At 43.4% G+C, this 17179-nt stretch overlaps 1 protein-coding gene across 1 annotated transcript in view; it reads left to right on the forward strand.

The window, feature by feature from the left end:
• Positions 1-17179, forward strand: part of IGSF22 (immunoglobulin superfamily member 22) — a 197629-nt gene that overhangs the window by 36282 nt on the left and 144168 nt on the right. Inside the window, 1 exon segment of the mRNA XM_074954876.1 lies at positions 11101-11231. Coding sequence (XP_074810977.1) covers positions 11101-11231 — 131 coding nt within the window.

Below are 17179 nucleotides of genomic sequence, written 5' to 3' on the forward strand. Positions count from 1 at the left end.
GACCTGTATAAAACGTGGGGGTGCTGCAGCACCCCCTGCACCGATAGTTCCCCCATTAAACGTTTCACCGTGTAACCGATAAAATTTTAATTGGTTACACGGTTACTTTTTTTAACTGCTATTTACATCCCTAGTGTGATAAAGAACTGGCAGGGGCTTTATGTGTCCCCCATTTCCCCTTAGTTTTCCAGTTTTCCTCAAAAGTTAGTTGCCTAGAACGTTCCCTGAAATCATAGAATTGATCAGACACAGCATTCAAAAAGTCACTCCATTACAGACAGACAGACAGAAATGCCTTTGAGTTGAGTATAAGGCCTTTGGGGCACAGCCAGTAACAATTAGATGGCATCAAAATGATAACAAGCAAAAGGAATCTTTTGGCCTAGACCCTAAACTTTATGAAATATGGCCCAGGAGCGCATGTTCATGCAAAGCAGAGAGTACCTCACTGTTTTAAAGTCTCATCTGAAAAAGTCACACGTGCATTAAAACGTTAAGGTACTCAGTTTATATAAATGGGAAGAATGAAGGCTTGTTGAGCCTGTTGAGATTAGGGTTGCCAACCCTCCAGGATTGTCCTGGAATCTCCAGGCCTAAAGATTAATCTTTGATTAAAGATTATGTCATATGATGAAACCTCCAGGAATACCTCCAAACACAATTGGCAACCCTAGTTGGGATGCCACATCAAATTTTATTTATGCATAGCTCATTATGCCATCCCTTCCACTGTACCAATGTATGTGGACCCCATTGACTTTAAAAAGGACATGTTATGTGTCTGGCATGTACTGAATTCAACAGGACTCTGCAAAGGCACAGGGGTTTGTCAACCCATATGGATTCTGTTGCATTCTTGGGGCCTTAATCTATAGTGAATATATAGTTTTACTTCAAGCACTACATTCAGCTGCTGAAGCTTTGTACAAAACTGAGAGCAGGGCATTCAAAGCAAACAAACTGAGGGCCTAATCCAAAACCCACCAAAGTTACTGGAAGGATTCCCATTTACTTAAATGGGCTTTGGATCAGAATTTAAATTAGGCCCCAGTTAAGGAAAATATCCCTATTTGTGACACACTTAAGTAGATGCTTAAATCCAGTTGAAGTCAGTGGGATTTCAAAAAGAAAAGGAGTACTTGTGGCACCTTAGAGACTAAAAAATTTATTTGAGCATAAGCTTTCGTGAGCTACAGCTCACTAAATTTGTTAGTCTCTAAGGTGCCACAAGTCCTCCTTTTCTTTTTGCAGAGACAGACTAACACAGCTGCTACTCTGAAACCAGTGGGATTTCAGTATATGCTTAAAGTTAAGCACGTGTCTAAGTGCTACCCTAGAAAGGGGGTGAATTTAAGCACACATTTAAGTACTTTCCTGAACTGGGACTTCACTGTAGACCAGTCCAGCTTCCAACAATGTATAGTTACAGACACCTTAACCTGAGGGGTTCCGGTATCTCTGACTGATGCGTACGTAATGAAGATGTAAAAATACAATAAATTGGCGATCATCTTTCTCACCATGTGAGAAAGCAAAGAGATTGTGCCAATCAAATATGCACATTAGATGACTAAGTGCTCCCACACTTTCAGTGTAGGCAGGGAATATGCTATGCTGCCACATATGTGCACCAGACACATACCAAATGCTTTTTATTCTGACTGTTTTGTTCTGGAGGTTTTTTTTAGATGAGAGTTCAGCTCACTGAGCAGGATGTTTATCTCTGTGCCTGGAAAACAATATTGATCATAATTTTTAATGGACAATAGCGTTTTTAAAACAGATAACCAATATGGATGCCCACCCTGAGTGACATCAGTACCTAAAGTGGTTGCTATAAATGTTCCTCAGGAAAGATTTGAGCATCACGCTTAGCATTTGAGTATATTAGTAAGTACTGAATGAACTTTTTTTTTTTTCTATCAGAGGTGTTGCTGGAGACGGGAAAGTTTCACACGTAAGCCATATGATTTGGGTTTGATTTTCTTTCCTTGATAAATATGTGTGATAAAAAAACCTAACAAAGTTGTATTAAGGAAATTAATTCCATCTAATTCTTGCTCAGATATGCGTATATGAGACAAAATATGCATTCAGACACTATTAGGCCTAGTGCCAGAGAAATAGCTCTTAATAAATAGCCATACATGGTTACAGTTATTTGAATTACAGTAGCACCCACAGGCCCAAACCAAGATCAGGGCCCCGTTGTGCTAGAATATGTGCTAGGCACATAGTATGAAACCATCCTTGACCCAAAGAGCTTACAGTTTAGACATGCAAGGCAAATGGGGCAACAGAGACACAGAGAGGTGAAGTGACTTGCCCAAGGCAGCACCACAGGTCAGTGGCAGAGCCAAGAATGGAACCCAGGTATCCTGAGTCCCAGTCCTGTGCCTTAACCACTCGATAATAATGCCTCTTAGATAGATAGAGTGATAGGGAGCATGTGACTAAAAACCAATAGCCTGTGGTCAAAAGGAGGGCAGATCTGAGAGAGACTCTAGGAAGAGCAGACCTAGGAGTCAATATTCCATCAAAAATGTCTGGGCCAGTCAGTGGTGCTGGAACTGAGGGTGCTGCCACACTTCGTGCCTTGAAGTAGTAATAACAAACACCAAATACACTCCATCATCAACACCCCACTATAAAAATTGTTCCAGCTTCCCTGGGGCAAGTCAAGAAAGTGCCAGTGAGGAAGCCAGGCATGGAGTGTATAGAGGCCCTGGGAGGGAAAGAGCGGGAAATTTAGGCTGCAGAGCACACGTGGCTGGGAACCCACTGTAGAGTGTGTATGTGGATTTCCCATATACCGCCACACCATGAGTTGGTGCAGTAACCCCTGGAGAAGGAACTGAATAGATCCCAGTGTGGCTGAAGACAAGGTGAAAGAGGACAGACCTTCAGAGGGAGGGTTGTACCCTGTAGAAGATCCTGGGGTAGAAAATTTGGTTTGGAGTTTATATTGGACTTAAACCCCTGGAAGGGGTGGAGTTTTGGACTTAACTGGAGGGCTAAATAATTGCAAGGACCTGACAGCATTGGGAGCTGGTGAATGACTGACACTAAGGGGAAGCTGAGGCAGAGAAAGGGTCTGATGTGTGGTTTAGAGAGATCCTTCTGCACAATTCCTATCCAGCAACACACCTAACCCCACACTTATAACCCATTTACTTCAGTAGGACTTACCATGCTTAAGTGCTTTGCTGATTCAGGGCTTCAAAGGAAAAGTGGGAGAATATCTCTCCAACAGCATCTTGTGCCAAAGTAGTGGTGATGGTGATATGTATTATAAGCCCCACAGGACTTGTTTCCATAAGTTGCCTGTGCAACGACTGTCTTCCAGAAACGAAGACTTCTCCGTTCTTTCCAGCAAAAGAAAAGAAAAGAGTAGCAATTGCTAATCCTCCACTGCCATCTCACTTTGTGAAATGTTTCCTCTTTGCTAGATTTGCATTAAAATTCTGTGTAGCAGTGCCTGCAGGTGTTAGTGTCTCTTAGCTACTCCTGCGGAGCCAGAGCATGTGTGCAGATGGCTGCATGTACAATTGTGTATGTGCACGGGCAGAGACTGGGGCTATGTCTACACTTAAACCTCTGCAGCTGCAGCGCTGTAGCACTTCATTGTAGATACTCGTTACAGTGATGGGAGGGGTTCTCCTGTCGCTGTAGTTAATCAGCCTCCCCAAGAGGCAATATCTAGGTCAATGGAAGAATTCTTCTACCGCTGTGTATGCCAGGGGTCAGGTCAGTTTAACTGTCACTCAGGGTTGTGGATTTTTCACATCCCTGGGTGACATAGCTGTTTGACCTAACTGTTTTAGTATAGACCTGGCCTGAGTTGAAGCTCCCAATGAAAAATCAACCCAAGATCTTAAAATATGAATTTGTGCTAGTACAGTGCACTGGGTGAAGGTAGTTCTGCTTCTGTGAAGTACTCTAAATATGCTTTTTAGTATTTCGCTGTCACTATGCTTGAGTCTCGCAATTCCTTAATAGTCAGTTCGCCGTGACTTATCCTCCAGAGGTTTCAAATACTACAATAGAAAGTAGGCTGAATTCTTGTCTAACTTGGAGCCTGACCCTGCAAACACTTATGCACATGAATAACTTTTCTCCTGTGTGTAGTTAGAACTACTCACATGAGTATAGTTAAGTACATACAGAAGAGTTTTAAGACACTGTGGCCCTGTTTTTTAAAATCACGGGCTGCCTTTAAAATTCCATTTTGATTTTAAGAGTCTTCTCATACTTACAGGCACATAACAATAGCAGCTTGGCATATCTTTCTGATTTCCTGCTACTATGGGAATGTCCATTCGAGAAAAGCTGTGTATGGGCCAGCCTACCTGAGCTAGCCCCAGTCCAGTGCTGTAACAACAGCAGTGAAAACAGAGCAGTGTGGGCTTCAGAGCAGGCTGCTGAGCCAAATCCATACCCAGGGTCCATGCTGGGCTTGTGCTATCCGCACTGAAGCCCATGCGGCACTGTCATCACGGCGGCTGTTACCTGTGCTAGGTGGAGCTCAGGTAGGCTACCCCATGCACAGCTCTTGCTGTGTCGACATGCCCTGAGGACTCCCACACATTCAGATATGCCTGAAATTACTTATGTGGAATGCCTTCAATATCAATTTGAAACATCAGAGTCAGGTCTTTTAGTGATTATGCACCAAAGCAGTAGAATCAAATAATTGTGAACAGCTGAATTTCTTCTCGTTTAAGTCAAAAACGGGAGATATGCATGTTTTTCCCTCCCTGTAGTTAGTCTTTAATTATGACATGCTGTGAGTATTGTAAAGGCCGATATATAACTCATACTATGGTGTCAATTTGTGTAGCTCCACTGAGTTCAGCAATAGATCTGGCCCAGTTATAATTGTGTTGCTTTGTAAAATCAGAGCCGGAGGAAAATGTTAGTGCTGGCTCTTCTTATATTTTTCCTGACGTTAAAGGCCTGATTCCCCACTGCCTTGCACCTGGGCTAGTAATTTATACCAGCGCAAAGTGATTTCAAAGTGGGTATAAAACTCTACTGAATCTGAATGGTTGTATTTCATGCCCACGTTGCATTCATGACAATGACTACATAAGGTGCAAGAGAGCGGAGAATCAGACTCTGTGTCTTCAGAGACATAGCTGAATCAGACAGCTTTGCTTGCTTGCTTGCTTGCTTTCCTTCCAGTACACTCAAAATGTGTTTAAAATGGGCAAAAAGTCAGGAGCATTTAGTGGGAGGATTTTTGAATGGTCTCATCCCTTCAAACAAGTGAAAATAAAAAGTGTGCCTTTATTACTGGGGGGAAATGCCTAATTCCGAGGGCATATGAGAATCTGCCACAGATGCCAAGCAGACAAGCAAAAATAAGGTGCAGGGACTGACAAGGCACATATATTAAAAGCCAAATTATGACTCTTACAAGACAGGTACATTGGGGATAGGGGAAAACAGCATTGTGTCTAGGTGCTAGGGAGAGCCAGTGAGAGGCAGCTCTTGCTTCCTATACATTGAAAAGTGTGTAGCCAAGCTTCAACCCGAGTGCAGTCATCCCTGTGCTCAGAGATCAGAGCCACCCACACAGATATATCTCCTTCAGGGGTGCCTTCCTGAACACACACAATTCTTGGGGAAAGGAGCTCTGGGACCAAGGAGGGACCTGATAAGTCTTCAGATATCTTAAGGGCTGTTACATGCAGGGTTGTCATAGCCTGTTGGTCCCAGGTTATTAGAGAGAGACAAGGTGGGTGAAATAAATGTCTTTTATTGGACCAGCTTCTGTTGGTGAGAGAGACAAACATTTGAGCATACACAGAGCTCTTCTCTGGGACCTGAAAGCCAACAGAAGTTGGTTCAGTAAAAGGTATTACCTCACTCACTTCTTCTCTTTAAAGGCTGTTACAAAGAGAATGGGGATCAGTTGTTCTCCATGACCGCAGAAGCTAGAACAAGAAACAATCAGCTTAATCTGCAGCACAGGGGCTTTGGGTTAGATATTAGGAAAAATATTCGAACTATAAGGTTAGTTAAGCTCTGGAATAGGTTACCAGGGGAGGCTGTGGAATTCCTGTCATGGAGGCTTCAAAGAACAGGTTAGACAAACAGCTGTCAGGGATGGTCTAGGTCAGGAGTCTCAAACCTGTGGCCCGCGGGGTTATTTTCTGCGGCCCGCCAGCTCCCTGCGGCCCCCTCATCATTTACCTAGAACAGCTCCAGCCCGGTGCGCACCAGGGGCAGGGCAGGCTCCCTCCCTGCCCTGCCCCCACGCCACTCTGGGAAGCAGCCGGGACCTGGGGGAGGAGGGGGCACAGGGGTCCGTGTATTGCCCGGGCTGCTCCTCCAGGTACCTCCCCCGAAGCTCCCATTGGCTGCGGTTCCCCATTCCCAGCCAATGGGAGCTTCGGGGGAAGTACCTGGAGGAGCAGTCAGGGCAACACACAGATCCCTGTGGCCCCCCGCAGTTCCCGGCCGCTTCCCGGAGTGGCGCGGGGGCAGGGCGGGCAGGCAGGGAGCCTGCCCTGCCCCGGTGCACACCGGGCCAGACCCGCCCTCTGAACCCCTCCTGCGGCCAAACCCCCTGCCCTGAGCCCCCTGCTGCACCCCACACCCCTCCTGCACCCAACCCCCTGTCCTGAGCTGCCTGCTGCACCCTGACCCCCTGACCCACCCTGCACCCTGACCTCCTGCCCTGAGCCCCCTGCTGCACCCCGCACCCCTCCTGCGCTCCAACCCTCTGCCCTGAGCCCCCTGCCGCACCCTGCAACCCTCCTGCACCCTGACTCCCTGCCCTGAGCCCCCTGCCGCATCCTGACCCCCTGCCCCATCCTGCACCCTGACCCCCTGCCCTGAGCCCCCTGCCGCACCCTGCACCCCTCCTGCACCCCCTGGGGGCAGGGAGGGGGCGGAGTTGGGGTGCGGATTTCAGGGAAGGGGTTGGAATGAGGGCAGGGAAGGGGTGGGAAGAGGCTGGGCAGGGGCTGGACCTCACGGAAGGGGTGGAGTGGGGGCGGGGCAGCAAGGAGGGGGTGGTCAGTGGTGCGCCCCTCGGGCCAATGTACTAGTCCTCATGTGACCCTCGGGGTCATCTGAGTGTGAGACCCCATGTCTAGATATACTTGGCCCTGCCTCAGCACAGGGGGCTGCAACAGATGACATCTCAAGGCCCCTTCCAGCCTTACATTTCCGTGATTCTGTGAAATTGGCACTGATAGAAATACCTGTGTATTGTGACTGTGATGGTTTACAATATATGACTCTATTAGGGCTGGTTGAAAACTTTTCTGAGAAAAATTAGGTTTGGGTCTAAATGAATTTTTTGAGGGGAAAGTGTCTGCATGGAAAATTTTGACATTTCATCAAAAACCAGAACACCTGCAAACCAACAATTTTTGGCTGAAAAATAAAATATTTTCATTTAGTTATGCTGATGTAATGCCTCATGTCCCCATTCTCGTTTATGGACCAGGTTCCCATAGAGGAGAGCGTGGTGCGTTGTGGGAAATGTAGTCTGACTACGGAGTAGTTTTCAGCCATAATATTTCAACTTTCTCCTGAAAATTTTTAGTGCTTGAATTTTGGTTGAAAAATCAAAATGTTCTTCAGAAATATCCTCCCCGCCATTTTCTGACCAGCTCTGAGCGCTATAAATATGATACATAGATTGTAAATGTGTCCTACATATAACTTTGCTACTCTCAAAAAATGACATTTGAATGATATTTAACGTACAAGTCATGTGCAGAAAACATATTCCTCGCACTGAACCCAGTGTGCCCATGTGGTTCCTTCATGTTAAATTTGTTGTGAAACAAGCATAGATTAATCACTAGATTAAAGCAAGAGCAGGTATGTCTACAAGAGCTACAATTACACTTTAAATTGTGGTGTAGACACAACCTAAATTTCTTCTGTATAGATGATTGCCCCTGTCATTGCCCCTATCCTGGGTAGCGGCACCAGGGGATTCATTAATGCTGTGACTTCCTGCATTCGCTGAGGTGATTTCAGAGTGCCTTTTTTGGTGCCTTTCTCACCACTTTATTCTGCCTGACTCTTTCCCTTTGTACCCTGGCATGCCTGCATGTTTGTGGCCTATCTTAAAAGTGTATATATCTTTAAAACTTAAATCTGCCTAACAATACAATCGCAGAGCCAACTTCCCTGCACTTAGGAACAGGCCAAAGCTTGCCTTGCTTATTTGGCCCTGATCCTTCCAGCCTTGAGTGGAAGGAACTCCCTTACATGTCAGCAGGTGCTCCATGGGTGGAGTGCTTTCAGGATCTGGCTCTTTGTACTCTGGGTCCTGCTCAATAGAGATCTTTCTGACTGGGGACCTGATCCAAAGCCTGTTGGAGCCAATGAAAAGATTCTCACTGCATTAGATGGCTTGGGAGGAGGCTGCAGATTAACTGGGGCAGTTCTACAAGCTTTAGATGTAAAATGGTGTAACAAACACATACAGATCTCCAAGGCAGAGCAACTGTATCAGCTTGATACTGCATAAGGAGTATGACACTAGCCCTTCTTACAGTACCAGAAATTAGCAACATAGTAGGGGAAAGACTGTGGTTTATTAGAAATTAATTGCTTTCTTTTCATGCTCGTCGTTTTCTTTTTTTGCTTGTCGTTGCACAGCGTCTCAGGTTGCCTCACAAAATCTCCCACATTTGTTGGAATTTCATGTCTTTCTTGCCTGAATCAGACTCCTCTTTTCAGTACCCCTCCTTGTGGTACATGTGAGTTGGCTGGGCAATAGGCAGTGAGCTCTCATAGACCCTGGGCAATCCTACCGGCTTCCTGGAGATTGAATGGGGTGGTTGCAGTTCAGGCATTTTTATTTAAATGGGAGTTTTGTCTGCATTAGAATAGTGGGAAAGATTGCTCCCTTTGGACACCTTGCACATAGATCACCCCCTCATTACCTGGAAATGGAGAGACTCAGCTGCCTCCATGGCACATATCCCCCACCCCCAGGCCACATGGAGAACTTTCCATCATCCAGGTTTCCACGTGTGGGGAATAGGCAGACTGCGGCAGGCCAGGAGTGGGGGAGACAGGTGCATCACCACCAGTCCTACCCCTGTGCCCCCCAGAAAAGCCAAAGGAAGATCAGTTTCAGCAGCAGTGAGGAACCTCTTTAAATTGTTCTCCAGGAAGTAGTGCTGCTGGGAAATACTTGCCAGGGGAGATCCTGGGAGAGCTCAGCACCATTAAGAGGCACAGGGACCATGCATGGACCCTGCCATTCCCAGAGACCTATGTGATGGGTGGGCCAGATCCAAGGGGTTTTCCAAGGGGAGGCAGACCCCTTCTGCTGTGGAATAATTCAGAGGAGAATCCTGTGGAATTTCCTAGCGTGTGTACAGTCAGTTTCATGAAGGGACAGGATCTGGGTCTGAATAAGGACTACAAGATTTGGCCAATAGCCAGTGAGAAATACTGATGCTAATGTCAGAACCTTAAACATTTTTTCAGCTCCGCAATTTAGTTCCCCTGCTCCCACCTGCCCCAGATCAGTGACTTGATAATATCATGTAGTCACACATCTCATACTTCGTCAAATGTTAGTCCTTATGCATATTCCTCATGTAGGTATGCATGTGTTCCATACACTTGAGACCAGAGATTTCTAGCAAATAGTGTCTGTTGGTCTGCTCCTGCTCAGTTGTTCCTCTCGTGCTTTGAACCCAGGATATAAGGGCAGGTGCCTCTACAGTTTCTTCTGCCTGGACTGAGTCAGAATCCTCTGTGCCCAAAAGTATCTTTGCACTGTCTTCGTACCTTTAAATATAATTCAAAATAGTTTCTAGTGTTTTTAGTCTTCTAATTAGTTAATGAACTGGGAGTACTCATGGCCGACCCCCTATACATCACATTTCATAAGGAGAAGGTTTTCCTTTGCCTCCACTCAAAATTCACCCCTAAGGTAATTTCTGAGTTTCACGTAGATCAATCTATTTATTTAATAATATTCTTCCCTTAACCACATGCTTCCAATGAGGATAGGAAACTTCACCCTCTGGACGTCAGATGAGCTTTAGAGTTCTACCTACAAAAAACTAAACCAATTAGGAAAACGCATACGATATTTGTTGGTATAGCAGAGCAATTGAAGCACAAGTGTGATCTACTCAGAGGCTCTCTCAGTGGATCTCCGGCTGTATCACTTTTTGTTATCAGTTGGTGGGTCTGCTTTTCCCAGATGTGTTGAGGGCACATTCCACTAGAGTGCAGGCAACCTCAATAGCCTTACTTCAAGAAGTTCCTGTATTGGAGCTCCCAGCCATACCTTCACGAAGCATTATGCCTCAGTCCAGGACTCTTCTGCAGATGCAGCTGTTGGGACAGCAGCATTGCAGATATCTATATCAACTGCGCCTCACACCCCTCTCCTGTTTGAATACTGCTTACCAGTCACCCACATGTGGAATACACATAGGGACCGGCATTTGAAGAAGAAATGGAAGTTACTTACTTATAACTAGAGATTCTTTGAGATGTGTGGTCCCTAACTGTATTCTACTACCTACCTTCGTTCCCATCTCTTTTGGATCCTCTCTGACTCATGGTAAGAGGAGGAACTGGAGAGCCTTTGGTCAATACCACACCTTACACCAGTGGTTCTCAAACTATTGTACTGGTGACCCCCTTCACATAGCAAGCCTCTGAGTGCGACCCCTCCTTATAAATTAAAAACACTTGTTTATATATTTAACACCATTATAAATGCTGGAGGCAAAGCGGGGTTTGGGGTGGAGGCTGACAGCTCGCAAGCCCCCATGTAATACCCTCATGACCTTCTGAGAGGTCCCGACCCCCAGTTTGAGAACCCTTGCCTTACACCCTCGCTTTGAAGCATAAGGGGAACAACTGTACAGGTGTGGACCAATAGACTCTACTTGCTAGAAAACTCTGGTCTCAGGCACATGAAGTGCATGCACATCCACATGTGCAATACAGATATGGAGTACACATCTCAAAGAACCTCCAGTTACAGGTGTGTAAATTCCATGTATCACCCCATAATATTTCTTTTCATGCCTATAATGTAATAAATCCCCACTTATGCCTGAAAGACTTAGATTTTAATTTTTTTTATTTTAGGATTCTAGAGTGTAAACCACATAAGGACATAAACTATCATCTCAAAGGGCCGTGTGCCAATCAGACGAGTCCTGGAGGAGATTTTGCAAGGGTTTACCATGTGACTAAGGGTACTCACTGCATGTCAGATGGTAAGTACAGAAGTTAATGGTTCATTGCATCACAATGGCACTACAATACTGGAGGGGAAAAAATTCCAACAATATTCTTTTTGAGAATTTGTCCTAATTTTACTGTGGAACAAAGGGGACAGGTAGACAGGAAAGGGAAGAAAATGAATGCAGGTTGTACACATCTTCCAAAGCCCAGTTAACACAGAAAGAGCCCTTGTTGCTTTTTTTCCAGTAAAGGACAATATTCATGAACAGATCATCAATCCATGACAGGTCCCACCTTTCAGGAAGTGTCTGTTCATCTTTCATGTTAATGCTGGGCTTTTCAAAGGCCCATAAGGGATTTAGGCACCCAGATCCCATTGAAATTGGATGGGATCTGGATGTCTAATTCTCTGCGCCTCCTTTGAAAATCCCAGCCTAAATGAACTTCATGGGCATCCAGTGGGTTTTTAGACTGTTCATCATACTTGTTAATGATACTGTGCTGAACAGTTGTTAAATGACTTAGGACCCAGTGGTTTAGGTGCTTGACATTCTCAAGTGGCGTTGGAGTCAATGGGAGCTGAGGGTGCTCAGTGCCCCATCAGAAGTGTTTAGCACCTTGCAGGATGAGAGCCCACTGAAGTCAGTGGGAGTCTGTGGGCTTTGAATCAGGCCCTTAGAATAGTAAATCTTTTTTTTTTTTTTTTAAGTATTAAGTAGAAGGTTGATTTAATTTGCTGGAAATCTGATATATTTGCCTTCCTGTTGCATCATAAATATGCTTTTATACTTCCATTAAATCAGCTTTTTATAGTACTCTGTAGGCCGAGCTACCTTGTATTCAATAATCCATGGCTGTTTTTATGGTACAAAAGTACTTTCAAGCTATGTGAATATGCAATCTGAACATAATTCCATGTTGAAAATGAAGCTTGTGGAAAAAGGGGTAATGTAATACTATACTGGAAAATGTTTGGTGGGAAAAATAATTCGCCTTACAAGAACAAGCTGGTCAGGTAAATGGGATTATTCCACCCACATTCTGCTTATCTCATTTCAGAAGTGATTTTTTGCAAGAGGTGCTGACCTCTCTTTTTTTACATAAGGGTCCTGAGCACGAATAAGATAATTTCTCATGCAGATATGTCTGACTGATCCTCACATTCTCTGCTGAGAACTGGGATCAGGTGACAGTTTGGCCAGTTGAAAATCAATGTATTCAGTGTTCACTTGAGGGCAGGAAGGAAGTATCTCATAATGTCAATTCACATCACCATGCTAAGGCTTGCTCTTTGCAGTCTTTGTGCAGTAAGGACCTGATCCAAAGCCTTTTGAAGCCAATGGAAGTCTAGGCACAAAAACCTCACATTATTACTGTTCAACATTTATATAGTGGAGCACCTAGAAGCATCAAATAGGTGGAGGCCCCATTGTACTAGACCCCATACAAATATATAGCAAATGGCAGTCACTGCTTTAAAGAACTTGCAGTCTAAATGTTGGTATCTTTGTTAGTTTTGCCTGAGTAAGGTTGTAGAGTTTGGTGTTGTATGTTCTAAACATCCTTAAATTATTTTGTGTTAATTTCAGAGAGTGGTATACACAGTTCTGCTCACAACTCCACTCCTATAACAGACACAAAATAATAGTTAAAAAACACTGTGTAAATTCATGTCTGGTGTAACTACACTGAAATCAATTGAATTGCACCAGGGATGAGTTTGGACCATTGCCTATACAAAAATCACATATTTAAAAATAAATATTAGTATTTTCCCGTATTACTTACAATACCTTCTATTATTAAGACAAAAAGATGTAAAAAAAATCAAATATACAGTCCTTTTAGCCATTTATGATGTAGTTTACTTTTTGCATTTTTCTTAGCTTGGACTATAAAATGAAACTGACCAGTTTCACTTTTATGTTCCAGTTAGTTTCACTTTCTGCTTTGTATGCACCAACATAATGTTGTGGGTTTGGGGCTCATAAAACTGCATAAGGAATAGTTAAATGAAAATAAGTCTTAATTTCATGAAAACCCTTCTGTTCATATGAGGCTTTGTTTCCCCTTCCATTTTTACTTAACATAATATAAATTTTGATCCTGAACTAAGAAGAGAAGTGCCCCAAAATTGGATTCTGTTTGTCCTAATTAATTTTCTACTCACTGTGGACCAGATTGGGACCCCTTACTCCCATTGGTGATCACACAGACAGTCCTATTGACCTCACTGGAATTTCTTGGATGAGTAACAGCGTACGGCGAGTAAAGGATTGTCAATCTGGTCCTATGTGCTTACACTATTTCTGTTTCAGAAATAAAATATAGCAAAACACACTTTGGAACGAATGCTTGCTGCTTGGGGGAGCAAAGAGGAAGGAAGAAAGATCATTTTTATTACTTAGTAGTTTGATGAATACAAATATAGGGACTGCTCATTTAAAAATGAGCTTTCATTACATGGACATTCCATGATTTCATTATGGCAATTGTAAACAAGAGTCAGCATTTATAATGAATGCTCCATTCAAAAGGACAGGTTCATGCTTGTGAAATGTATTTGCATAGTAACATATCAGTGGAGTTTGGCTAACCATATGTTTGCATATGGAAGTCAAATAGAACCATGGAAAAATCTACTTTTTCACCATGAAAAAGAAAATCAACCTGTTTTAATGCAAGATTTGCACTTTGTCGTCGTCGTCTTCTTTTTTTTTTTTTTTTTTTTTCTAAAAATCAATCATGAAGGAGCAGCATCCATAGCATACTGGGTGATGCTGGTGGAGGTTCCAATGAGAACACAAAAGAGCATCAGGACTCAAAAGGAGTAACTCCTGTTGGCAAGCTTAATATTTGTAACATGAGGGTGACACACCAACAGTGAAAGTTCTGCATTTGTCAAGATTTTGAAGCAGAAGTGGTGGCACAGTGGTTAGTGCATGAATCTGGGTCTCCTGTGTGGGAATGAGAGCCTCCCCTGTGGTATATTGGTTAAAAGAGTTGGAGAGATTATAAAGTACTCCTTCCTTTCTATGCATAGCCCCTTCCAGAGAACAGTAAATGATAAGGGAATTGACTCGGTTTTCTTCTCTTTCTTTATCCCATGCATTAATCAGTTTATTTCTAGTTTTCTTGCCTGAAAACTATTTATTCTCCATGGGCCTGATCCTTGGCTATTGTAGACTGGCATAGTTCCATTGATGCCAATTTAGGAACAGGTCCCCAATGTGTTCTTATTTTTTATCCAATCCTTAATTAGTGGCAATATAAGAATTACACTTAAATATTGTCTTTGTTTGATGTCAAACATCATCATACTATCCATACAAGGGATAGTGCTACCGGTTTTGATTTCTAAAGGAGACTAATAGAATTAGGTGCCAACTCCCCTAAAAATTCGACACCATTGAAAATGCCAGCCAGAGTGTTCTGCACCGAATTGGATTCATTTTACTGATAAACCATCCAGGTTTATTTTTTTCCCTTTAATAATAATTTTCTTTTAGATCACAATAAAGAGACTCCAGCTCTTCACATTATGCCACTGAGAAGGAAACCAACGGTCAGACCATTTCAGCAAACCCTCTTGAGTTACTATAATAATTCCTTTGGAAAGAGGGGTGAACTTGGCTTGTTCTGTGCAATGCTGGCATTTTACTGCTGGTGGTGCCTTTGCACCTTTGGATTCCAAGCTGCACTAAGAACTTGCTGCTGTGCGAGAAGGCGAATAGCAACGAACAGTTTCTGTATCCTAATCCTCCCTAAATACCCATTGAAGATGGTCCTTTTCTTTCCTGCAGGTGCTTCCTACCCTGCTTCTGTCTCTTATTTCCCATCGCAATAGTGGAATCATTAACATTTTTTGCTGTGTATTCTACAAGCTTATCCAAACTGATTGAAAGATCAAGTGGTCTCTTGTCTGTTTGATAATGCTGTCTTGTGTCTACGGGAGAGGGATTATGGCACGGTGGCTGCTATAATGAACTGACATAGAAGGCTGATGAGCAATACATTGGGTTTATATGTTCAAATTCACTGATTGCACCAGTTATTCTTTTTGTTTTCAGTCTTTGTACATAAACTGAAGAATATCAATAGTACAATTAAAGATACATGAAGAGGTCAAACCTGATCCTGAAAAGGGAATTGAGGCAAACATGCTTGCTTATCAGGGAACTTTCTAGATGTTAGCAGAAGTAGGTAGTGTATTTAAAAGCTTGATCTTGCAGTCCTGTCTCAGGCAAAACTCTCATTGGTACCAGTAAAGACTGAAGGATCTATGTTCAAAAATAAAACAAAACAAAAAACCCAACAATATTTGACAGCCTCTCAGGGCAAGGTTGCAAAGATGCAGCAAAATAATCTTTTCTTTTGTGCATCCAGGCTACCACAGCTCCCCAGAGAATCTTAAGGGGCCAGCTCATCTAAAGTTTCTGTCGCCATTCATAGGGCACCCTTGACATAGTCTCCTGGCTCTCCACAGGTCTCCCAGTGCAAAGCTTTATCTTCGGAAAGGTCAGTCATAAAGATAAAAGAGATCCAGGACACAGCACAAGCCAGACATCAGGGTACACCATGTCGTGGCATATCTTGCAGCTAGATGTGTCGCCTCTTTAATAAGACCGTGCTCCACCTCTGTGGGAATGTGATAGAACTTATATCATTCCCAATTCTGGGTAGTTTACATGTACATAGGAGTTGATATCCTGCAATGAGACCCTTGTCGCTTTCTTGTCAGTGACGTCAATAAAGACTCCACGCCTAGCAAAGGCAACACAGAGTACATATTCTGCATGAATATGCCCCATTCATAGATACGCCCAGCTTCTCTTCCACAAGCGTTCAGGTGAAGGGCTGCCAGAGACATAGGAGATGGAGGCAGGGCTTCTTACTGAGTTTCTGAGATCAGGGTTGAAGCAGGGAAGTTCTTGTTTGCTGCGCTTTTGGCTGATGTTTGCTTTGTGTGATATGAGATATTGCCTGTTGCTGTGTTTAGTTTCCGCTCTGGTTATGCCTCCTCTCTATGCTTGTCTTCTATAATGTCTCTTTTCTTTGTTTCTGTTATTTCCCCCTCTCTTCCCTCCCTTCCTCTGCTCTGTATCACTAAGCTTATCCTCTTTTCCTCATTCCTCCTTTTTTTTCTTGAGCCTCTCCATCTTCTCTTGTCTTTTTTCTCTGTCTCATTTTTTTCTTTTGCTTCTATGTTTGTTGCCATAGTCACTTTTCCCTAACACATGCCCTGTTCTTTCTAGTGAAAGCATAAAAATGACCTTCAAACTTTAGTAGGAGGAACATTTTAGACTTTGAATAAGTAGCGAGTGGACTGTCTTAGAGGCATGCAGCTGTACACACTAAAGACCTGATCCAAAGCTCATCGAAAATAAGAGACGGACCCCCACTGACTTCACTGGGTATTAGACCAGGCACTAAAAGGTAGCATACCTAATTTGTGTGCATATTCATCACCGTTTATATATTTATCGATCGACTGGGAAACTGGTTAATTACACGCTGAAACTAAGAACACAACTGCATATCAAAACTGTCTGAAAATCAGGTCTGTGTAGGCTTAAAAATATATTAGTCATTTTTAAGATTAGGGTCTTGTCTGCATGGGACAGTTGCAGCAATTTAACTTAAATCATTTTTAAACCAAGTTAGTTAAACTGGTACAAAGCCTGGTTGGAGCCTCTTATTCTCATTTAGGAGTGGTTTATTTCAGTTTAGTTTAAATCTGTTCTTAAGCAATTTAAGCTAAACTGCAATGAGCCTGCTTTAAACCAAATAAGAGTGTCTACTCAGACTTTTGCACCGGCTTAACTATCGGTTTCAAATCACCCCTTTAGTTAGACCGGTGCATTTTCCTCATGTTGACAAGGCCTAAGCCCAGAGAAATGTAATCTCTCTTCACTTTTCTCACAGATCGACAGCTCGTGATTTCATGTTTTCCCTCTTGAGATCTCAGCACCTTACAGCG

This window comes from Natator depressus, chromosome 6 (genome assembly GCF_965152275.1).
Source record: "Natator depressus isolate rNatDep1 chromosome 6, rNatDep2.hap1, whole genome shotgun sequence".
Lineage (NCBI taxonomy): Eukaryota > Metazoa > Chordata > Testudines > Cheloniidae > Natator > Natator depressus.